Here is a 22,006-nt window from a genome sequence, read left to right on the forward strand (position 1 = left end):
CGCCCCCGGCCCCCGCCTCGGGCCCGCGGCGCAAGTCCCGCCCCCCCCGCGCCCTCATTGGACAGGCCTGACGTCCGAGCTGCTCATTGGCTCTGGGCGCTCGCCGTCCCCAGCGCGCCCGGCCGGAGCCGCGCCTGTGCGCGCGCCCGAGGGAAGGCGGAAGCGGAAGTCGGGGGCGCGCCGGTTCGCCGCGGAGAGCGCCGCGGCGTCGGGTCGGGGTCCGGGGTCGCCATGGGGCGCGGCAGCGGCACCTTCGAGCGTCTCCTAGGTAACGCAGCCCCCGCCCCGCGCGCTGGCCCGCGTCCCGGGAGCGGCGGGGGGCGGCCGCGGCGCGATGCCGGCCCCGGGGAGTGGGAGGGCGCGGCGGTGCGGGGACCCGGCGGGCGCGGGCGCTGGGCGCTGGGCGCGGGCTGCGACCCGAGCGGGCGACGGCGCGCGGAGGCCGGGCGGGCGGCGGCCTGCGAGCGAGCGGCCGCGGGCCCTGAGTCACGGAGGCGGGCACCTGCCCCCGACCGCGCGGACTGCGGGGCCCGACGGTGCCCGGCGCAGCGGCTCCGCGCTCCCGCGCCGCCCCCCGGGACCCCGTCCGCGCCGCGCCCTCCGCAGCCTCGCGGCGTCACCCCAGGGCCCCGGCGGGCTCGGTGTCGGGGGCGCCCCAGCGGCGGCCCGGAGCCCGCCTGCGTTTTCCTCGGGTGTGGCTTTGGAGGAGACCCCGAGGAGGCGTGCTCCTGCGGGCTGAGGCCGGTTCGGGCCCGAGATCCGCCGCAGCTCACCAGCAGGCCAGTGCCCCCGCGGCTGGCTAGGCCCCGCGGCGCCCGGACGAGGGCCAGCAGGCCGGGGCGCACCCGGGCACCTGCCGGAGGTCAGCCCGCCGCGGCCCCCAACGCTTGAAGCAGGGACCCGAGGCGGCGCCGCGTCCAGTCCAGCCTTGCCCCGCTGACATCCCAGCGGACAGGCTAGAGCCCGGGAAAGCCAGGGACCCCGAGGCAGGAGGTGGCCCAGCGTAGAGTGAAACCCCGCCTGGCTCTGCGCCAAGCTGTGCCACTCTGGGCAGCGACCTCGCTTCTCGGCCTCGTCGTCTTTGTCCGTAAGGACGACGGACACAGGACGCTGCTCAGGAGCTCGTGTGAGACCTCAGATCACGCTGGGTGTCTGGAAGGGCACTTGGCACGCGAGTGTGCAAGTGCACGGCAGGTGCTCGGCGTTAGTAGTTTTTACGTCGTCTGCCTTTTTTCGGGGAACACAGCACCCTTGCGGTTATCGGGCGCCGAGAGGATTTTCTCCGGCGTCCCGTTCAGTCCGAGTGTTTTCAGTGGGAATGAGGCGGTCTCTTCTCCCCATTGCGGAGCTGGGGGACCACCCAGGGAACCGCAGAGGACGAGCCCTGGTAACCGTGTGCTTTTGCCTTAGACAAAGCGACCAGCCAGCTTCTGCTGGAGACCGACTGGGAGTCCATCCTCCAGATCTGTGACCTCATCCGCCAGGGAGACACGCAGTAAGCGAGGGGGCTCTGTCTGCTCAGAAGCGGGGGCTGGAAGCACGGTGCTCTGGGCTTGCCTGCTGCACGCTGGTGCCCCAGGATCCCACAGTGTCCTGCCCTGATGGGAGTGAATCACATTAGGCCTTAAGCGGAGAATCGAGCAGTCTCCACACTGGGGTTTCTGGGATCTGGGGACAAGGAAAGGGTTTTCTCGGTACAGCCTGGGGGTCCTTAACATTTGCTTGGGGATTTTGAAGATCAGGGGTAGGGGCGGGGGGCTTTTCTCAATTTAACTTCTAAGATACGTGTTTTTTTTTTTTTTTTCATTTTTTTTTTTTTGACTAATACCTTTTTTTTTTTTTCAGAGCTAAATATGCCGTGAGTTCCATCAAAAAAAAAGTCAACGACAAGAATCCTCATGTGGCCTTGTACGCCCTGGAGGTAACTAGACCCCTGCATTCTGGCCACCTCAAGGGTCACCCCCACCTCCACCCCAGTGTCTGGGCAGAGGGCAGAGACAGGCTGACCCCAGGGCCTTGCCCACCTGCCTGGGGAGTGAGGGTAGGTAGAAGCAGCTGTGATGGAAGGCAGTGCCTCAGCTGCCCCGCCTGAAGCTGACAGGCTTAGGGCCCAGAGGGTGACTCTGGTTCCTGAGACTCGTGGGAAGAGAGGACGGTCAAAGGAGCACACAGCTTGGGTTGCTGCCTGACCCAGAGCTGCCACATGGACTCTTGTGGGGCCAGGTGGCCCGAGGTGGGCCTGTCCCAGGGGCCAACCCCGCGGGTTGGGGGGGGCACCAGTCCCTGCCCAACCAGTGGCCCCACCCTTCCCTTCCTCGGGTCCTGCAGGTCATGGAGTCTGTGGTGAAGAACTGCGGCCAGACGGTGCACGACGAGGTGGCCAACAAGCAGACCATGGAGGAGCTGAAGGAGCTGCTGAAGGTGGGCGCTTGGTAGGAGGCAGCGGGGTGCAGAGCAAGGAGAGGACACAGTCACCCTGAGACTGGGCCTATGCTTTTCTGGGTGTTTGCCGGCACCTGAGGCAGGAGCAGTGCTAGGCAGACAGAGGACAGGAAGACGGGTGTTGGTGGTTCCTGCGCCTCGAGCATCCCAGCCTGGTGATGTCAGGGGCTGCTGTGTCTGGGGACACGGAGGAGGCTCTGCTCTACGGGGTCAGGAAAGGCTTCCCAGGGCAGTGTTCAGAGCCTCACTGGGTGGCGGAGGAGGAAGGGAAGGAGCGGTGTGGGGATGAGTGTGAGCGGGGTGTGTGGGCAGAGGCCTGGGAGGAGCACCAGGGGCATCTGGGTGGGTCCCATGTGCAGAGCCAGGGTTCTGAGCAGGGGGGCGCGTGAGCCTGACGTGTTTACGGAAGGAGAGCTGGGGCACATGGCGCAGCAGGGATGCCTTGGGAAGTGGGCTCCACACCCTCGGTTTGTAGAGCCCTGAGAGAGTGTGCTGCACGGGCCACTGCCCCCCCACGGCCCCATGGGCTGGTGCTGCCCACCTGCAGGGATTGTGACGTGGGTGGTGACACCAGCAGGTTGTGTGATGCAGAGCAGGCGGTACAGGGGTGCACCTGTTTCCTGAGGTGAAAGGGTGGCCCACAGGGTGAGGCGAGTAGTGGAGCCCCGGGTGCCGTGTCTGCTGCCCCTGGTGGGGGCGGGGGGGCTGCTGCTCTCTGGCCTGTTTGGGCTCACATGGCTGAGAGCCCTGCCAGGACCTGAGCTGGGCCCTGACTGGTGACCCGGCCAGTCCTTACTGTGGCCCGGCTGAAGGAGCAGGAGGGTTAGTGTGTCACGCGATTGTGTCCTGTTTGTGCCGTGTGTGGTCTGAGTCGGCTAGTGCCCCCTGGAGAGGAAGGGTTACAACGGGGAGGAGGAGTTCAGGACTGGACACATCACGGGCAGGAACCAGAGGGCTAGTGTGTGAGATGGTCGGCATTTCTGCGCAGCAGCTTTCTCATCCTGTCGTCTTCCTGAGCGTCCCTCAGAGCTCTAGGAACCTGGCTGGTGTTGCTCTAACCTGGTGGACGTGGCGGCTCTGCATGCCCGCTGCCCACCCCCCAGGCTGGCTGCACGGCTGCCCCCTCAGTGTGGGTCTCGTGGGCTCCCCCTGTTAGAGCCTGGCGTTTGCCGGAGCCTCCCTGCGGTTGGTCAAGCTCCTGGGGCAGGAGGAAGATTCATGTGGTTACGGGGAGCTGGGCTCCCGGGGTGCCCTAGCTTCTCCCAGGGCGGTAAGGAAGGGTCGAGCCCTGAGTGGGCAGGTAGCCACGACGGGTTTGTTTGAAGGACGGGGCTTCAAGGAGGAGGGTTGGGCCTGGGGAGTGGGTCCGTGCTCGGCCCGGTGTCCCACCCGGGGCCCTCCCTGCTCTGCCAGCCGCGCCGCTCCCTCACGGGGAGACGTCCCGGGTGTTGGTGTCCCCCGCAGCCCTCGTCACACTTTTCCTCCTCTTTTCCGTGCAGAGGCAGGTGGAAGTAAACGTCCGAAACAAGATTCTGTATCTGATCCAGGCTTGGGCGCATGCCTTCCGGAATGAGCCCAAGTACAAGGTGGTCCAGGACACGTACCAGATCATGAAGGTGGAAGGTGAGCTGGGCGGGGTCCGTCCCAGGCCCGGGACACAGCCTCCAGGAGCCGAGGGGCAGCTCTGCTCCAGGCGGAGCCAAGGAAGGCTGTATGCACCCCGTGACGGCACCCCACTGCGTGACGGGCGGCGGTAGGAGAGTGGAGTGGGGGTCCCCGTGGACCCCCTGCCTTTCCTGACCTCACACCCAGTCAGGGCAGGACAGGGCATGCGGCAGACAACACACACGTGGGGAGAGTTAGCAGAGGAGCTAATCCCCGAGCGTTGGGTCCTCGGGGGGAGGGAAAGCTGGGGGTCCTGGCCTCCAGGCGGCTGGTTGAGCACCAGGGGTGGGAGAAGGCTGGACAACAGGCAGCTCCTGTGCCGGGCCTGAACGTGAACAAGCCAGTGAGGAGGGCTGCTGCCAGCATCCTGGGCGGGACTCGCTTCCGGGCCCGGGGCCATGGTGGACCGGTGATAAGGTACAGGGGGTGGCAGCCTGCAGGAGCGGCTGGGGTGGGAGTTGAGGTGCCCTGAGGGTGGGAAGGTCTGGGAGGCATTTAGTGGGGCTGTGACAGGCGAGGGACCTTTTCAAGGCCTCTTATGGGTCCTCCCAGCCGTTGTGGTGGCCACCCAGATCTGCTGGGGCTTGGTGAACAGGGCAGTGGACTCAGGCCATAGTGCCCACGCTGGGCAGCAAGAGAGAGAGGGCTGGGGTGCCCCCCCCTGTGCAGAGGCCCTGTCCTGAGGCGTGGAGCAGGGGCGGCATCTGGATACTCTATGAGGGTCCTGTCCATGCCGCTGAGCTGGCCTCAGGCCCTCAACCCTGGATGTTGGACATGGGATGGTGGGTGTACACCCATGTTCACTTTCCTGGAAGGGCATCCAAAGCTTTATGGAGTCCCCAAAGTTATGTGCCTCAAAATAAGCTTGGGAATCCATTTGAAGAGTTGTGAGAGGTATAGTTGGCCAGAGCATGGGGCCAGGAGCCAGACAGGAGGTCCAGGCCAGACCTGTGGGGCCTGGACATGGTGGGAGCGAGGCCAAGCTCCCTGCCCTAGGACGGGGCAGTCCACGGGGAACCACCCTGGGGACAGCTGGCCCACTTATGCCCCCGGGCACTCTCGCCTGGTGCCGGGTCACTGTGCTTGCTGCCCAGGGGCTCTGGGCCTCCTTTTGTAGGTCTGCTTAGGGAGATGGATGCCCAGAGCTAGGATGTGGTTCCCGAAGGTCTCGGGGCAGACCAGCCAAGGTTGTCACAGCGGTGACCATGTTCTCCTCTCTCCAGGACACGTCTTCCCAGAGTTCAAGGAGAGTGATGCCATGTTTGCTGCAGAAAGAGTGAGTTCACGAGGTGCTGGGGATTTAGCAGTTAGGCTGTGTTTTGTTTTGTTTTTTTAAGTTTTTTTAAGTAACCTGTACACCCAGCATGGGGCTCGAACTCATGACCCCAAGATCAAGAGCCACATGCTCTTCCAACAGCCAGCTGGGTACCCCAGGAGCTAGGCTGCTTTGAGAAAGCGGAAGGGAAGCCGTGGGGTCCGTCGGTGGGTGAGCTGCCGTTGTGGAACGTGCAGCCGTGCTTTGCAGGCTGAGTTTGGAACGGGGCTCAAAGTGTCTTCATGCCACTGCCGACGGGTCACGTCCTTGAGACAAACATGGACCCTGAGCCGCGGCGAGAAGTCTCGCTGTCACATCTTTAGGAAGCAGCGTCCATTTGCGGTGGCTCATGCCTCGCTGCAGACTCGGCCCTTGGCCCCTGACCCCCGAGCCCATGCTGGGTCTTCTCCCGTCTGTGGGAAGTCGGGATCTCGCCGGGAGGGTCGGCGCTGTGTGATCCTGATTCTCTCTGCCCCCAGGCCCCCGACTGGGTGGATGCTGAGGAGTGCCACCGATGCAGGGTGCAGTTCGGGGTGGTGACCCGCAAGGTGAGTGTGCCCGCCCCGGGGCCGACCCCAGGTCCCCACTGTCCTCACGAGGCCACAGGGGCCACTCCAGGTCCGTTTTCTCTTGGCCGTGACCTCATGATGCAAGGAGCAAATGCAGCTCCTAGCTAGGCGGTGAGCGTGTGAGCGTGGTCCCCAGGGGGTCCTGTGTCCATGGTCTGTGCTGTGGGATGAAGCTTGGGTGAGGCTGCACTCCCCAGGGGGCAGGGAGAGGCCTCGAGAGGCTCCGGCGTGCGTGGCGGCGTGCATGGCCCGGGCCAACAGCCTTCTGGCGGCGCCCGTCTTCCTACTGCGGCACAGACCCCGACGGTGAGGCCCGGGGCCCGGGCGTCTGAGCAGCCTCACCGGAGCCACCATCAGCAACATCTCTTACCTCCGCACAGCTCACGCGTGACGTTCACGAGTCTTTCTTTTTAGCTTGACATTTTTATCTCAAACGACTGCTGTTAAGAGCCTGGAAGCGTGCCGTTTCCCTAGGGCGTTTGTGGCGCCCAGGTGGGGAGGCCCAGGCTGGTGCACCCTGCGGCAGGCAGTAGTGGGCAGGGTTGGTGCGAGGGGCCACCGGCCCAGCACGAGGCCGCACGCTGATGTGCTCCATGTCACAGCACCACTGCCGGGCATGTGGCCAGATCTTCTGCGGCAAGTGCTCCTCCAAGTACTCCACCATCCCCAAGTTTGGCATCGAGAAGGAGGTGCGCGTGTGTGAGCCCTGCTACGAGCAGCTGAACAAGTGAGTTCCCTGCTGGGTGCAGGGGGGCCTGGCGTGCTCAGGGACGCTGGGCTTCTATCCTGGCCGTCCAGCAGCAGGGCCGGGACGCGCCCAGAGTCTGACACCTGCCAGCCAGTTGCTTAGGCTTGTTTTTTGGTCTGTCAGTTTTTTTAATTTTTTTATAAGATTATTTATTTATTTACTTACTTATTCAGAAAGAGGGACAGAGGCAGAGACACAGGCAGAGGGAGAAGCAGGCTCCATGCAGGGAGCCTGATGTGGGACTCGATCCGGGGTCTCCAGGATCACACCCCGGGCTGCAGGCGGCACTAAACCGCTGTGCCACCGGGGCTGCCCGGTCTGTCAGGTTTTTAACTTTTTAGTTTGGAAGTAAAACTTAGAGAAGAGTTGCAGGAGTGGGAAGCGGACCCCACACGGTGCGGCCTCCCCCCAGGTCCCTCGGCGTGGCCGTGGCTGTGGGGCTCACTTGCGTCCCCCTCTGTACGGGCACTCCCACGTGCCGTGTTCGTTGTGAACCTGTGCGGGTACCCAGTCCCTGTACCCGAGACTCCCGGGAGGAGTGTGCTCGTGGGACCAGCGCGCCGCTGGCAGGCGGGGACACATGATAGTAGCCTGGCGCCGGCCCCTGGTTTGTGTTCCTGTTCTGGTTCCACTAAGTCCCAGCCGTGTTGTGTGGCAGTTATGCCCCTGGCAGGCCCGCCCAGGTCCACAGCACACGCAGGTGGCTGTCACACCTCCTCGGCTTCTGTGACCTGTGTGCAGCCTTTGTCCTGAGATGTGCTTCTGCTCCGGGTGCGACCCCAGGATGCGGCTGTCTCCCTCGGTGCAGCCGCACTGACGTCCCTGGTGTTCGTCTCCCAGCGTCAGCGATGGGAGCTCATCCCTTGGTTACGTGGTGACTGCAGGCTGCTCCCCTGGAAAGTTCCTTTCCCACATTTGTACCTCGTTTCCAGGAGAGGGGCTGGGGTTTAGACCAGGTGACATGCCCGGGGTCCTGCGTCCCAGGGACAGCAGAGCTAGTGTGAGGGACCAGTTTTTGTCCAGAGTGTGTCGTTCTATGGGGATGCTGGGGGCCAAGGGGTGGCGCTCAGCCACCCAGCGTCCTCTCGCTCCCAGGAAAGCAGAAGGAAAGGCGTCATCCACGACAGAGCTGCCACCAGAGTACCTGACCAGCCCCCTGTCCCAGCAATCCCAGGTACTGGCCCCGGGTCCCTGGGTCCCCAGGGGTGCCTTGCCCCGGGCCCTGCTCACAGCCTCTCTGTCCCCAGCTGCCCCCCAAGCGGGATGAGACGGCCCTGCAGGAGGAGGAGGAGCTGCAGCTGGCCCTGGCTCTGTCCCAGTCTGAGGCCGAGGAGAAGGAGAGGATGGTGAGTGGGGTGGGCTCCCCTGGTGTGGGGGCGCTGGGCCCCTGGATGTCTGGGAGGGTACCGGAGTGTGGAGGCTCGGCCCACCCAGGCCAGGACACTTCCTACCTCTCCACAGAGACAGAAGTCCGCCTACGCGGCGGCCACAGCCTCATACCCCAAGGCGGAGCCCGCGCCCGTGGCGTCGTCGGCGCCCCCTGCCAGCAGCCTGTACTCCTCGCCGGTGGTGAGCCCCCCCCCAGGCTGGGCCACGGGTCTGTGGGGGGAGGGAGGGCCGTCCCAGAAGATGGGTGAAGATGCCTGATCCGCAGGTGCAGGTCAAGGTCCGGCTTGGCCGTCCCCAGCCCTCTGCTCCTGGTCAGAGTTCCCTGTAGGGCAGGAGGACGCTGGGAAGGCTGGAGACCTCCACAGAGTGAGAGGGGGCAGGCGAGCCCTGGGGTCAGGGTGGCCTGGCTCTCTCCAGCCTCGGCTCCCCTGCACCGTGTAAGTGGGGTGTCAGTGGGACAGAGGTATAGGAAGTCGTGAGCTCTGTGGGCTCTGGGCGGGGACAGGGCCAGGCGCTCGAGGGCCTAAGAACAGCCCTGCCAGCCCGCGCTGGGACCGGCCGTGTGGCTGCAAGGAAGCCGGCGGGATACTGCCGGCACCTTGCTCATGGTCACAGAGCTCCTAGGGCCCCTCAGCCAGACTGGCCAGTGCCCGGTGCCCACCGTCACCGTCGTGGTGCCCAGCCTCCTGAGGGACGGCCCGGGAGGGGCTGGGCAGCGTCTGAGCCTGTGGGTCACCGCTGCTCTGGCCTGTCTCCCCAGACGTCGTCGGCGCCTCTGGCTGAGGACATCGACCCAGAGGTGAGGGCGCCCCCACGTGCCGGGCTTTCCCCTGCCGCTCCTTGGCCCTTGGGAGTGACCCTTGTTGTGCGCGCAGCTTGCCCGCTACCTCAACCGGAACTACTGGGAGAAGAAGCAGGAGGAGGCCCGGAAGAGCCCCACACCGTCTGCCCCTGCACCCCTGACGGAGCCGGCCGCCCCGCCCGTGGAGGGACACGCAGTCCCAGCCAACGCGCTGGAGGTGGGCTGCTCTCAGCTCCCAGGTGGTGGGGGGTGGGCCACACCGGATGCCCCCCCTCATCCTCTGGCCTTTTCCAGACTCCCCTCCCGGAGACAGACCCTCAGCCCATAGCTCCCTCCGGCGGCCCCTTTGGCGAGGTAAGCTGTGGCTCCCTGACGGGCCCGCCCAGGCACCTGTCCTGATAGGGTGAGCCCTGCCTACACTGACCTCCTGGAGGCAAGTCATTCCAGCCCAGAACTCTGCGTGGAACCTCGCCGGGCTGGTGGCTGTGGTCCAGGACTTGGCCACATGCTGCCTAGAACGGATCGGGGTATTGTAGGGCGGCCCAGCACCACCTGGATGAGTCCTTGTCCCGTCCTGGGGCTGCTGGGCTCTGTTGGTCATTGGAGTCAGAGACCAGGGCCTCTTCAAGGGAGGCAGGCCCCGTATAGGGGAGGGACAGAGGGGCCATGAACTGGGCTGCCCGAACTCCAGCCAGCTCTGTCCTGGCCAGCGCCATGCCCATGTGCAAGAGTTAAGACTTCTTGAGCCTCAGTGTTTGCATCTGTAAAAGGGGGTGCCGAGGGCGCCCCTCACAGCACCACTGGGAGGGAGGGGGGCATGCATAGCAGGCTCAGAGCTCAGCGCCTGGAGTGGTGGGTGCTGCCCCCGCCCAGGAGGCCTGGAGGGCACAGGGGCCGGCTCCACAAGACCCCACCGTGTGTCCCCACAGCAGTACCAGAACGGGGAGTCGGAGGAGAGCCATGCGCAGTTTCTGAAGGCCCTACAGAACGCCGTCACCACCTTCGTCAATCGCATGAAGAGCAACCACGTGCGGGGCCGCAGCATCACCAACGACTCGGCCGTGCTGTCCCTCTTCCAGTCCATCAACAGCATGCACCCCCAGCTGCTGGAGCTGCTCAACCAGCTGGATGAGCGCAGGCGTAGGTGCTGCGGTGCACGGGGTCCTCATCTCGAGGCCTCACTGTGCCCCCTGGGTGCAGTGTTGTGTGAGCACCTTCCGCGCCGGCCCAGTCGCTCTGGGCATCTGCAAGGTTCTCAAGGGCGGGGCTACCCCAAGGGGCGGCAGCTTCTCAAGAGCCCGTCTCTGGGCTGCAGGCCACTCAGGAGGTAGTCCCAGCGATGGGAGGTGTCCTGCTAAGCACAAGACAGCCTAAGGAATCCCACCCCCAGCCCTGACACTGGGAGCCCAACAGCCAGCTGTGCCCTGATGACAAGCACTTGGCTGGGCAAGGGCAGGCCCAGTGGCCACGGCCCAGAGCCAAAGCCCAGCGTGGGGCAGCCAGGCTTCCCTCCCATGCCAAGCACTCCTGGCTGTGCCCTGTCCCCACAGTGTACTACGAGGGGCTGCAGGACAAGCTGGCACAGATCCGCGATGCCCGGGGAGCACTCAGCGCCCTGCGGGAGGAGCATCGAGAGAAGCTTCGCCGGGCCGCCGAGGAAGCTGAGCGCCAGCGCCAGATCCAGCTGGCCCAGAAGCTGGAGATCATGCGGCAGAAGAAGCAGGTGTGGTGCTCGGCCCCACTTCAGGGGAGCCAAGGTTGTGGACAGCCCTGATTGCCGCGTTGTGGCCCACAGGAGTACCTGGAGGTGCAGCGGCAGCTGGCCATCCAGCGTCTGCAGGAGCAGGAGAAGGAGCGGCAGCTGCGCCTGGAGCAGCAGAAGCAGACCATCCAGATGCGGGCCCAGATGCCCGCCTTCTCCCTGCCCTATGCCCAGGCACGCACCCAGCCCCGTCCTACCCGTGCCCCCGACTCCAACAATGGAGGAAGCCGCTGACCTGTGTCCCTCTTTGTCCCCAGCTCCAGGCCATGCCTCCGGCGGGGGGCGTGCTGTACCAGCCCTCCGGCCCAACAAGCTTCCCGGGCACCTTCAGCCCCGCAGGCTCAGTGGAGGGCTCCCCCATGCACACGGTGTACCTGAGCCAGCCGGCCGCCGCCGCCAGCAGCCCCTACCCCAGCATGCCTGGGGCCGGAGCAGGTAATGGGCCGGGCAGAGGTGCCGCCAGCCAAGATGAGCCCAGACCGCTACTTCTTTTTTGGTTTTGCTTTGCTGTTTCAGATTTACAGAAAAGTTGAAAGGACAGCACAGTTTTCCATATTTTCCCAAACGTTAACATCGCGTCACAAATCTGCTCTCTCTGCACATGCACACGTGTGCACCCACGGGCTTTCTCTCCTAAACCTTTTTAGAGCAAGTGGCAGGCGCGATGCCCTTTGCTCCCGGCAAATGCGAGACCCTCCCCTGTGTCCTGTGTATGGATTGCAGGTCGGGAGCCCGAAGCTGCGGTGTGACCTCCACTGCGGGGCTCAGCTCTCCCACAGCGTCCGTCACACCCCTTGTGCCCACAGGGAACCCCATGGTTGTTGTCTTTAGCTACTCGACTGCTTATCATCTTTGGTCTAGAATGTTCCCATACTGCCTTGGCGTTCACGCACTCACTTCTCCAAGGTGCTGGCCTGCTGTCTTGCAGACCCCCTCCCCCCACAGTGAGTTCTGTCTTCGTTGGTGTGACCGTCCGTGGCTGTATTTCGGCCAGGCCTCTGGGCGCTGAAGTGTTCAGTGGGAGGGCACAGCCAGCTGCTGGCTGCAAGGCATGTGGCAGCCTGCCCAGGTTCCTCCCCAGAAGGGACTGGCTCTCCTGTGACAGCCCCAGTCCAGTGGGGAGATGAGACCTGTACCTGTGCTTGTTCTTCCTACATTTTTAGCTGCTAGCTCTAGCATCTCCGCTGCGTCTGAGGCCGTCTTTGCGTTTGTCAGCTAGTGACTCTGGCACCTTGGCCCTCTCCTGTTGCTAAGGAGGCAGTCTTCCTCCTCCCGTTTGTTTTTTTGTCATCTGCATCAGCATGGACCCATTTTATTCAAATTTCACAATTGGTTTTGGTGCTCAGACTGTCCCAGGTGCGGGCTGCTCCATGTTCACGTTGTGGCTCTCAGCCCAGGAGGTAGCCCCCGTGGCCTGGTGTGCTCCGTGGCGACTGTGAGGACACGCGTGTGCCCACACCTGGCTCACCTGTGTGGCAGACAGGCTCGCTGACACAGCGTGGGGCTCCTCCCCTTTCCGCGCTGGCAAGTCCCGTTCTCACGCCCCGTTTGTTCTGTTTGCTCCTGGAACACACAGAACGTGGTTTGGGGAGTGGCAGGCCGAGCCCCGGGGAAGGGGTGCCTGTGACCCGGCGCGGGGTCTGTGGCCCTGTCTTCAGGCCGAGAGTTTCAGGAGTGCAGGGGCCCGTTTCCCCGGCCCTCCCGCGTCGTCCTGTCACTCCCCGTCAGTAGGGTTTGGTTCGTTTCCAGTTCCATTCAGCGTTAGAGCTCCTCGCCCATCCTGGATTTTCCTTCTTTTACTTTTGTGAGAATGTGAAAAGTGAACTTGGTTCCCGAAGTCACAACAGAGGAAAACTGCCCCCACAGGGTGGTGAGCTGGCTCCTCTCCCTCCGCAGATCCTGCCATGGTGAGCGCCTACATGTACCCGGCAGGGGCGGCCGGCGCCCAGGCAGCCCCCCAGGGCCCCAGCGGGCCCACCGCCAGCCCCGCCTACTCGTCCTACCAGCCCACTCCGACGCAGGGCTATCAGGTAGGCGGGCGGGGCAGCTCCCCTCCCCAGCCAGGGCCCTGGACCTTCTCCCATCACACCCTTCCCTCCACAGAACGTGGCCTCCCAGGCCCCGCAGAGCCTTCCGGCCATCTCCCAGCCCCCGCAGTCCAGCGCCATGGGTTACATGGGGAGCCAGTCGGTGTCCATGGGCTACCAGCCTTATGGCATGCAGGTGAGACCATGTGGCATCCGGATGGAGAAGAGGCTGGGGAGCACTGGGCGGGCCTCTTCCCCACTGTTAGGCTCTCCTCGCAGGTGGTCATTTGATTTTTCCAAGTCAGAAATGCCCCCTTTCTTGGCATGCAGGACTCCTTAACGCAGGCTTCACTTCACTTTCAGAGTCTCATGACCACCCTTCCCAGCCAGGACGCCCCTCTGCCGCCCCCACAGCAGCCCTACATCGCAGGGCAGCAGCCCATGTACCAGCAGGTGAGTGTGTCAAGGCTCAGGATGCTGAGCATGGTGGCCGTCCTGGGAAGAACAGACAGCGTAGGCCAGGATGGCTTCCCAGCAGATAGCGAGGACGAAACACCCTGCACACACGCACGCAGCAACAGGCACAGACGCCCAGACCACGCGTGTGCCCAGCTCAACCCCACACACTGGTCGGGAGCCCTAGGGTCTCTGCTGGGGCAGGACGGGAACAGGGAGCCCACGACAGGTTGGGAGGAGGGAGGCCTGGGGGGAACTGAGCCCTGGGGCTGAGAGCAGGGCGGAGCCTCCGGGAGGTGGGAAGGCTGGGGCCTGTGGCTGGAAGACAATGGCTCCTGTGCGGCCCCCCAGATGGCACCCTCCGGGGGACCCCCCCAACAGCCGCCCCCCGTGGCCCAGCCGCCGCCTGCGCAGGGCCCTCCCGCACAGGGCAGCGAGGCCCAGCTCATCTCGTTTGACTGATCCCCGGCCGGGAGCCCGCCATGCAGAACACTATGGTTCTCCGAAACCACCGCCTCCGTCTCTAACTAGCGTCGTCCTCCTGCCTCGCGCTCCCACTGCCATGTAGTGCCCCTGCCACGGGCTGGGGGTGGCCCTTCACCCTGCCCGCCCCCGTCCTCTCCTGCTGACTGCCCGTGCCCCCAGCCCCCGTCTTCATCCCCGTCTCCCTGCGTTGGTCTCTGACTCCTTTCCCCAGGGCTGGGCCTCTGAGGGTGGGAGGGAAGGACCTTCTCCCAGTGAGCCAGGGCCCGCGAGGGCTGGCTGGAGCGCCCTCCCGTCTGCTCCCCAGAGCCCTCCGGCGATGCCCCCGAGGTCAGCAGGCGCTCCTGGCCCTCCCAGGAGGGTGGGGGTTTGTCTCCAGCTTCTCTGCTTGAGCCGCCATCTCATCCAGTGCCCTGAGTAGACGGAATGGAACAGTGATAATAAAATGTCTTTCAACAAGCGTCTGGGAGTCTGTGGAGAAGGAAGGTGGTGGGTGGCTGGTCCTGCTTGGCAGGCGCGGGTAGGCTCGGCCGGCGGCCACCTGTGCCCAGAGCCAGGCCGGGTCCCACAGCAGCAGCCGCAGCCCCCCCCCCCCCCGCTGCGCCCCCCCAGGACCTGCTGGATTCCTCCCCGTCGGCCGACTCCCAGCCCGAGGATCTCCCGCCCGAGCGCCCGGCCCCTGGGCGACCCCAGCATCAGCTCCTCCAGGCTCGGGCCGCGTGCGCTCCGCCTGGCCGGCCGGCCGTGGGGGCGCTGCTCCGGGCCGGGCTCCTAGGAATCGCCGGGCGGGGCCCCCGGGGCGCACACGCCGGGTGTTGGCGGGGCCCGGGCGGGGGAGGGGGCGCGGGCGGGGCGGGCGGCTGGCGCAGGGCCGGTGCTCACACGTCCTCCGCCCCCGTCACCGGGAATGCCGGGCGGGCACGGACGAGGCTGCCCGCAGGTGACCTCGGGCGGCGGCAGCACCTGCCGAGTGGGCGCTCGGGACCCTCGTGCCCGCCCCGCGGCAGAGCAGAGGCCACGGGCCCAGGCCTCCCCGAGCGTCGGCCTTCTTGGGCTGCGGTCGCCCAGCGCGGAGAGGGCCTCGCAGGCCACCGTCGAGCCCCGGGCCCGACCCCGACGCCGGGCGGCCCACAACGAGCCACTGCGCCTGCGCGGCTCGACGCCTTGTGGGTAACCTTGGGGAGCGAGAGGAAGGAAGCGCAGCCGCGGCTAGAGCGTCGCCTCCGGCCCGTATGCTCGGCGGCCCCGGCGGCTAGAGCGTCGCCTCCAGCTCGCATGCTCGGCGGCCCCGGCGGCTAGAGCGTCGCCTCCAGCTCGTATGCTCGGCGGCCCCGGCGGCTAGAGCGTCCTCCTCCCGGGGAGCCGCGTGTGACCTTCCCGCCCGCGGACCGATGCTGCCGCCGGCCGCTCGCCCCCTTTGGGGGTCGTGTCTGAGGCTTCGCGGCGCTGCGCTCCGTCTCGCCAGGTACGCGGCCCGCCGAGCCCTGGCGGGTGGCCGGGTTGGGGCCCTCCGCGGGCAACACGGGGTGCAGGGCGGCGGCGGCTCCGCGCGCGGCGGGCGGGTGCCCCCGGGGCGGCGGCCCCGGCGCCGGCTCCCCGACCTCGCGGGCTGCTGACGGCAGGGGGGGCCCCGGGTGGCCTCGCACAGGTCGCCGGCCCTCCCCAGCCGCAGTGTCCCCCGCAGCCCCAGGGACGTGCTAGGGCTTCCGGCGGCGGGTCTGGCCTTGTGCCGCCCGAGGGCCCCGGCTCGGACTCGCTTAGTGCAGCGGAATGAAAGCATTTAAGTTACTGCCCCGCTCCGTGGCCCCACAGTCTTTCGACCCGGAAACTAACGTGGGTCCCACGTCTGCAAATGCCTGCGTGCATCTCCAAAAGTCACTGGAGGATTTAAGGCAGCTGGGCAATCCCCTTATGCACGTGCACCCTGGAGTCCGAGGAGCCGGCCTGGGACCCGGGAGCTAGACCCGAGCTCACAGCGCCTGGCCCGAGCCGCCCGAGCCCGGCTGACAGCTCTGTTTGAATGGGGGGCTAGGCAACAGGTGCCCCGCGTCTGCGCCGTGCGGCTGATGAGATGCAGCAGCCATCGGATGGGGGAGGCCCTCGCCGGTGCACCCCTGGATAACGCCCCCAAAGAGTATCCCCCCAAGATCCAGCAGCTGGTCCAGGACATCGCCAGCCTCACACTCCTGGAGATCTCAGACCTCAACGAGCTCCTGAAGGTACCACAGCCTGTGTCTTGTCCCTGGTCTGTCTGCGGAGCGTAGTAACCATCAGAAGCCTGCTCCCTGGGTACAAAGTACACGCGCCCCGTGCCAGGCTTGTTGTGTATCTTTGGATGTGATGAGCGACCGCTGAGACTACTCTCCCCCCTCTCCCTGCAGAAAACACTGAAGATCCAGGATGTTGGACTCATGCCGATGGGTGGCGCGATGCCCGGTGCTGCCCCTGCCGCAGCAGCCCCTGAGGTGAGCCCAGGCCAGGGCCCCGTGCAGAACGGTTTTTCTCTGGTACCTGTTCTTCCCATGTCACGTGGCCAGCCGGCCAGATTTCTCTCATTGTCCCTCGTCTTGGTCCTGCATCAGCCGACACATCCCGCAAACCCGTGTGTGCTGGCTGTGGGCTCCCCCGCAGCCTCGTCGAGGCCTCCTCCTCACCGAGATGTACAGGTCCCTGCCTGCATGGAGATTGTTTCTCGTGGAGAGAAATTGGCGATGACCCAAATAAGAGGAAAAAGAAAAACCTTACTGAGTAGCAGAGCGTAATAAGCGTTGTGGGGAAATGTAGGGAAGAAGGCTTAAGGGAGGGGACGGTTACAATTTCAAGGAAGGCCCCAAAAAGGAGGTGACGCCATGGGGGAGATGTGAGGAATACGGGAAGAGAGCAGGGCACTCCGTGCAGAAGGCCAGCAGGCACGAGAGCCATGGGGCACGTCCAGGGCTGGAGCAGACGTCGGGGGGCGATGGCCGGGGATGGATCTCCACGAGGAATCCAACAGACCTGAACCCACACACTAATTTATTGTGTTTTGTGTTTGGTTCTTTGGTTTGGGGGCAGGTATTGCAATTTCTGTTAGCAATAGCTCGGGTTATCTGTGAGTACAAATAGTGACCCATGTGTGTGTATCCCCCAGCCTCAGCAACGATCAAGGTTTTGCCCCATTTACTCTTCCTTGTTACTTGAAGCTTAAAGCACATTCCTGGTCTGTCCTTCCTCTGTGTTCCAGCACATCTCTCAACGAGCAGCTGGTTTTTTGTTTTGTTTTGTTTTGTTTAAGATTTTATTTATTTATTCATGATAGACACAGAGAGAGAGGCAGAGACACAGGCAGAGGGAGAAGCAGGCTCCACGCAGGAAGCCAGACGTGGGACTCGATCCCAGGATTCCGGGATCAGACCCTGACCACAGGCAGATGCTCAACCGCTGAGTCACCCGGGCATCCCGGGCAGCTGTTTTCTTTACATAGCTGCGAGCCATTTGCGCAACAAACATAGTTAACGGTCATCCTCTAGCTCGTCTGCTCAGATTTAGCTGATAGTCCCAGACTTTATAGCAGTGGGTTTGCTCTCGTCTGAACAAGGTCTGTGTGCTGCATCTGGCCTCTGGGTCTCTGAAGTCTGGATCCTGGCCTCAGTCCCCTTTCCCCAGCCATCCGATGCCGAGGAAGCCAGGTCAAGGGGTCCTGGGGAGTGTCCCACGTCCCAGACGTGTCTGCGTGAACTGGTACCTTTACAGGCAGATGAGATTCAGGCTGAATATTTGGGGCAAGGAGAGAGAATTACTATGAAATTTGTTTGAGCTGGAACTCTTCTGAGAATAAAGGGATGCTGGTAGTAACCGGGGGGCAAATCCAAACCAGGACTGCCTCAGGCCGCCATGCCAGGTGGCCCCCTGCTCCCCAGTGGTGCTGCTGAGTCTCACATGTGGCCGCAGGGCGCACTCAGCACAGTCCTGACGTGGGTCGCCAGGTGACGGCGGGGCTGGGGCTGCCTGTCAGGTTGTCACCCACCTGTGATTTGGGGTTGAGCTGAGGATGGGAACACTGCTTTCCTGAGACATTGTTGGATAAGACCTGTTGATGTCACCCTGCCTGTGCCCCAGTTACCGCGTTTACAGGGTGCGGGAACTTGAGCGGCTGTTTGAGAGCAGCCTCCGGAGAGAGGTAGTGTTTGCGGCCAGGGAACCGCGTCTCACTGGGGAGTGTGTCGGAGGGAAGGCTCCGAGCGGCCTCCTGCTAGAACTGCAGGCCTTGCTGGGCTGGCCTAGGGGTTACAGGACGGGGTGGCCCGGGAGTGAATATGCCTGCTTTACCTGGTGCCTCCGCTCCCCCCCAGGCAGTAGAAGAAGAGATCCCCAAACAGAAAGAACGGACACATTTCACTGTCCGCCTAACGGAGGCAAAGCCCGTGGATAAGGTGAAGCTGATCAAGGAGATCAAGAACTACATCCCGGGCATAAACCTCGTCCAGGTGAGCTCCGTGTGCGGCGCGGTCCTCCTGCTGTCCCTAACGTGGCAGCAGCACCGGGACTGTCCCCTTCTGGGGCAGGTGGGCACAGAACCCAGGCCCGATCTGACTTTGCTCTATGGCAGGCAAAGAAGCTGGTGGAGTCCCTGCCCCAGGAAATTAAAGCCAACGTCGCCAAAGCAGAGGCAGAGAAGATCAAGGCAGCCCTGGAGGCGGTGGGCGGCACCGTGGTTCTGGAGTAGGCCACTCTGAGGACTGGTGGACACGGGTCCCTGGGACCTGGGTGAGGCCCCACCCGCCGCACCCCAACATCCGGGATCTGCTCAGAACTGCGGCACTGGCACACCTTGGCCAACTCTGGATGGACCTGCTGGGATGGGGGCCGTGGCTCCTGTGTGAGCACCAGGGAGGTGGACTCTAGAACATACCACGGTTAACATGCACCCCCTGGTGGCCACTGAGAAATATACATTGTTCGGGTGCGGTGTGTGCAGAGTGGTGTGTCCAGGTGGGCTGCCAGGCGGGTGGTGTGTAGCTGGCTAGGATGGCCATCTGGGGGGCAGGGCTCCTTCCTGGCCCCCTCACCCCCCAGCAGGATGTGTGAGGGGCGGCCAGCCACCTCCGGGTCCTCTGTGCAGGGGCCTGACCTCCCAGGGCTGGCAGCAGCACCCGTCCTGCCTGGGCGGCAACAGCTGGCACGTGACTGATCCCAGATGTCACCTAGGAGGTGGGTTTGGGGCACCTGTGAGGGTCTTTAGCAGACTGAAGCAGGAGGTGAGGCATTTGCAGGCCCCCATGTATCCCCCCCCGCCTCCGCCCTGGTCCTGTTGGAAGAATGACCTGCAGGAACAGGGCTGCGGGACCTTAAGGGGACATTGCATCTGGGAGCGCCCAGCCTGGGCCCTCAGGACAGGCCTGGGGAGCGGGTGTGCTCCCGGGTGGGCGTGTCCAGCCCAGGACATGAAGGGCCCTGGAGGATGGGATGTGCTTCCTGCCGAGCCTCCTTATCTCCTTATCGGAAGGCTGCTCCCTGACCCTGAGAGCCCCACTGGCCAAGTCTGTGGCCCTGGGCAGTCCCTAAGGATTAATGATTTACCATCAGCTGATCTCTGGGCGTGCCTCCCCCCAAGGAAGGTGACTGCTGGGCCTCCTAGGGCGCGTATCCTGCTGACCCAGCTGCCTCTTCTGAGGGAAGAATGTGGTCTGAACTCAGGGAAAGCTCTCAGCCTAGGCCTTCTGCAGGTGACCTACAGAGTCTGCATGTTCTAGGGGAGTTGAGGTGATGTTTAGGGACCCCCTGTTCCGTGTTGGACATCGTGGGGGTGGCTGCTCAGAAGTGCAACTGGTGCCACACCCCACAGCCTTCAGGCCCTCATCCTGCCTGCCTGGCCTGGCCGTCCCTGATGGTGCCTCCCTCCATCCCCCCACCCCCCACCTCTGGGCTTGATCTACTCTGGTCTGCAGTTGGCCAATAAAGTTGTGTCTCCGACCTATATCCCATCTACTCCAGCGATAGATGGGGTGTGCCTGGGTCCCCGGAGGCCATTTGGCCTGGCCCACAGGACACAGCACGGGGAGGTGGGTCTGCTGTGCGTCCTGAATTGGTCTGATGGCACCCACATGAGGCCTTCCAAGGTCCTGTCAGATCCTGGTGGGAGTTAGCATACTGGGTCTCTGTACATGCTGATGAAATGCAAAAGAGACCTGGAGCCAACCCCTGCCTCCAGCCGGGTCCAGGACCCTCCAGGCGGCTGCCTGCCCCTCCTGTGGCCCCATCGGTCCTCCCCCAGCAGCATGGGGAAGTGGGAGTGCCCCGGCAAGAGGTCTGGCCAGGCAGCCTGTTTTAGGACCTCACCTGACCTCCCCATCTAAGACCTTGGGTTTGTGCACAAGTCTTTGTGATCCACTTGAGAGGTCAGCTGGGGATCTTTTTGAGTTTCCTGACCTATAGCTCACAAAGTCCCACTTTTCCTTAAGAAGGTGCTCCATACTTGCACTTCCATTTTCCAGGACTTCTCGCCTGTTTCCACTTCTCAAGGGTGTGCCATGCTGCTGCTCTTTATGTTTTTAGTTGTTTGGTATCTTCAGCTTCTGCTCCTAAGCCTCAGGGATCTGCCGTTCTCATCTGGGGGCGGTCCTGGGCCTGTGCACCAGGGTGTCCCAGCCCACCGCAGGTTCAGGACTCTTGCTGATGTGACCACAGTGAGGGGAGCAGCACACACCATGTCACCCACTTGTTTGCTGCTTTGCAGTCGTGTGGATGGTGCTGTCCTGGGGCTGATCGGAGATTTGGACATCGTGATTTATCCCGAATGACAAGGGCAGGTTTTGTGCTGGCTTGGGTCTCAGAATGGGCTACTGACTTCTGGTGGGACAATGACAAGGAGGCCAATCAGCTCGGTCTGTTAGCTCTGCAGCTGCTGCGTTTTTGGTTTTTTTTTTTCTTTTAAAGATTCTATTTATTTATTCATGAGAGGCAGAGACACAGGGAGAGGGAGAAGCAGGCTCCCTGCAGGAGCCCCATGGGAAACTCGATTCCAGGACCTTGGGTCACACCCTGAGCCGAAGGTAGATGCTCAACTGCTGAGCCACCTGGATGTCCCTGTTAGCTCTGCTTCTAAATAAAGGGCTTAGGTGTGAAAGCCATCTCTGTTTGATGACACATTTCACTTTGCAGAGCTCTGGTGTGTGTCTCGCATCTTCTCTGGGTTTTTAATGGAATGGTTTTTCCTAATTTGTTTATTACTGATGTGTAGAAGTACAATCTTTTTAAGTAAGCTCTATGTCCAATGTGGAGCTTGAGCACAGAACCCCAAGATCAAGAACCCCATGCTCTTAGAACTGAGCCAGCCAGGTGCCTCTCTGGTTTCCTCCGGTGAATTGCTGTGACCCTGCCCCCTCATGCCTTCTCCTGGCTGTGTTACCATCTAGTCTGCAGCTTGCATCTTCCTCAGTCCCACCCGTCCACTTGAGATAAAGCGGGATGCCTATATGGCTGACTCCACCCCCCACCCCCCACCTCTCAGGGTCCTCAGCATTCCTGGGCTGGACACTATCTCTGCAGCTGTTCACTTCCTGAGCTGAAGACCTCAGGGGTGAGAGGCCTCCTAGGGTTCTAGAAGGCAGTCTCCAAGTGGCAGCTTTAAGCAAACAAAGGTTTGCTGGCCCGTACCATGCTGCTGACATAGTCACAGGACGCTCAGAGGCCTGGCTGGACTTGGTCACGGTGCTTGGCAGGTTCAGGGGATCCAGAGCTGTTTCTGCAATGCCCCTCACACTTCTCCCTTCGGGTGTGGGTGCTGCAGTGGGTCTGGCTCTGCCTTCTCTGAGATTGGAAGCTGCAGAGAACTCCTGGGTCCATGTGTCCCTGCTGTAAGGTAGCCCTGGAGATGCAGATTTCCCCTCTGGCCAGCAGGTGCATCTTTTACCTAGGAGCACACTTGTACCTACCACCTGTTTGCTGGAGGTGGGATGAGACTGAGAATCTGCACACAGGGGGGTATCTCCGGGGGCAGGCAGCCTGCCAACTGTCCTCTTCCAGGACGTCTGCCTAGCGCTGTCTGGTCAGAGCAGACCTGAGGCTGGACTTGGCTGGGAGCCCGGGAGAGGGCTGCTGGTCTCCCCGAATTGTCGTTCGCCTCTAGTTTTCTGTGTAATCCGCACACTGGCTCCAAAAAAGAATCTCTGCCACCTCCTGCAGATGCACGAGTCCCAGGGCTGATCCCAGGGCCGGCGAGGCTGGGCTGGGACACTGGGTGCAAGGTCAGGGCCGCGGCTGGGGCGGGTTGTTTGCAGGAGGAGCGGCGGCGCCTGGCCCAGAGCCGAGGCTGCTCCTTCGCGGTGACCTTCGGGGACCAGCCCTAGGCGTGGGGGTGACCCTGGGGC

The 22,006-nt window shown here is 63.3% G+C and overlaps 2 protein-coding genes across 3 annotated transcripts; both read left to right on the forward strand.

Moving 5' to 3' along the window:
• Nucleotides 1–163: 163 nt before the first annotated feature.
• On the forward strand, nucleotides 164–14,117 carry HGS (hepatocyte growth factor-regulated tyrosine kinase substrate). Of its 2 annotated transcripts, none has more exons than XM_055315576.1 (22): nucleotides 164–268; nucleotides 1,411–1,495; nucleotides 1,846–1,921; nucleotides 2,329–2,421; nucleotides 3,942–4,065; nucleotides 5,331–5,383; nucleotides 5,902–5,970; nucleotides 6,594–6,718; nucleotides 7,835–7,913; nucleotides 7,987–8,085; nucleotides 8,201–8,308; nucleotides 8,889–8,927; nucleotides 9,004–9,147; nucleotides 9,225–9,284; nucleotides 9,860–10,070; nucleotides 10,481–10,653; nucleotides 10,726–10,866; nucleotides 10,950–11,127; nucleotides 12,589–12,722; nucleotides 12,796–12,915; nucleotides 13,083–13,172; nucleotides 13,527–14,117. In XM_055315576.1, exons 1-22 carry the CDS (start codon nucleotides 232–234, stop codon nucleotides 13,635–13,637), a joined length of 2,349 nt encoding a protein of 782 aa, XP_055171551.1. In that variant the 5' UTR covers nucleotides 164–231; the 3' UTR covers nucleotides 13,638–14,117. The 2 variants fall into 2 exon arrangements, with proteins under 2 accessions (XP_055171551.1, XP_055171559.1); XM_055315584.1 differs by having other exon boundaries at nucleotides 9,863–10,070.
• Nucleotides 14,118–14,940: 823 nt separating this feature from the next.
• On the forward strand, nucleotides 14,941–18,608 carry MRPL12 (mitochondrial ribosomal protein L12). Its single transcript, XM_055315659.1, has 5 exons — nucleotides 14,941–15,123; nucleotides 15,691–15,877; nucleotides 16,040–16,123; nucleotides 17,990–18,124; nucleotides 18,247–18,608. The coding sequence occupies exons 1-5, from the start codon at nucleotides 15,050–15,052 to the stop codon at nucleotides 18,361–18,363; spliced, it is 597 nt and encodes a 198-aa protein (XP_055171634.1). The 5' UTR covers nucleotides 14,941–15,049; the 3' UTR covers nucleotides 18,364–18,608.
• The last annotated feature ends 3,398 nt before the right edge of the window (nucleotides 18,609–22,006 follow it).

Source organism: Nyctereutes procyonoides, unplaced genomic scaffold (assembly GCF_905146905.1).
Source record: "Nyctereutes procyonoides isolate TBG_1078 unplaced genomic scaffold, NYPRO_anot_genome, whole genome shotgun sequence".
Taxonomy (NCBI): domain Eukaryota; kingdom Metazoa; phylum Chordata; class Mammalia; order Carnivora; family Canidae; genus Nyctereutes; species Nyctereutes procyonoides.

Bases quoted from the DNA above. Each gene is read 5' to 3' on its own strand.
- MRPL12 (XM_055315659.1), top strand. From the start codon at position 15,050: ATGCTGCCGCCGGCCGCTCGCCCCCTTTGGGGGTCGTGTCTGAGGCTT. The intron at 15,878-16,039 runs GTACCACAGCCT...CTCTCCCTGCAG, and splicing joins ACCTCAACGAGCTCCTGAAG to AAAACACTGAAGATCCAGGA. The intron at 18,125-18,246 runs GTGAGCTCCGTG...GCTCTATGGCAG, and splicing joins CGGGCATAAACCTCGTCCAG to GCAAAGAAGCTGGTGGAGTC.
- HGS (XM_055315576.1), top strand. From the start codon at position 232: ATGGGGCGCGGCAGCGGCACCTTCGAGCGTCTCCTAG. The intron at 9,148-9,224 runs GTGGGCTGCTCT...GGCCTTTTCCAG, and splicing joins TCCCAGCCAACGCGCTGGAG to ACTCCCCTCCCGGAGACAGA. The intron at 10,867-10,949 runs GCACGCACCCAG...CTTTGTCCCCAG, and splicing joins TCTCCCTGCCCTATGCCCAG to CTCCAGGCCATGCCTCCGGC.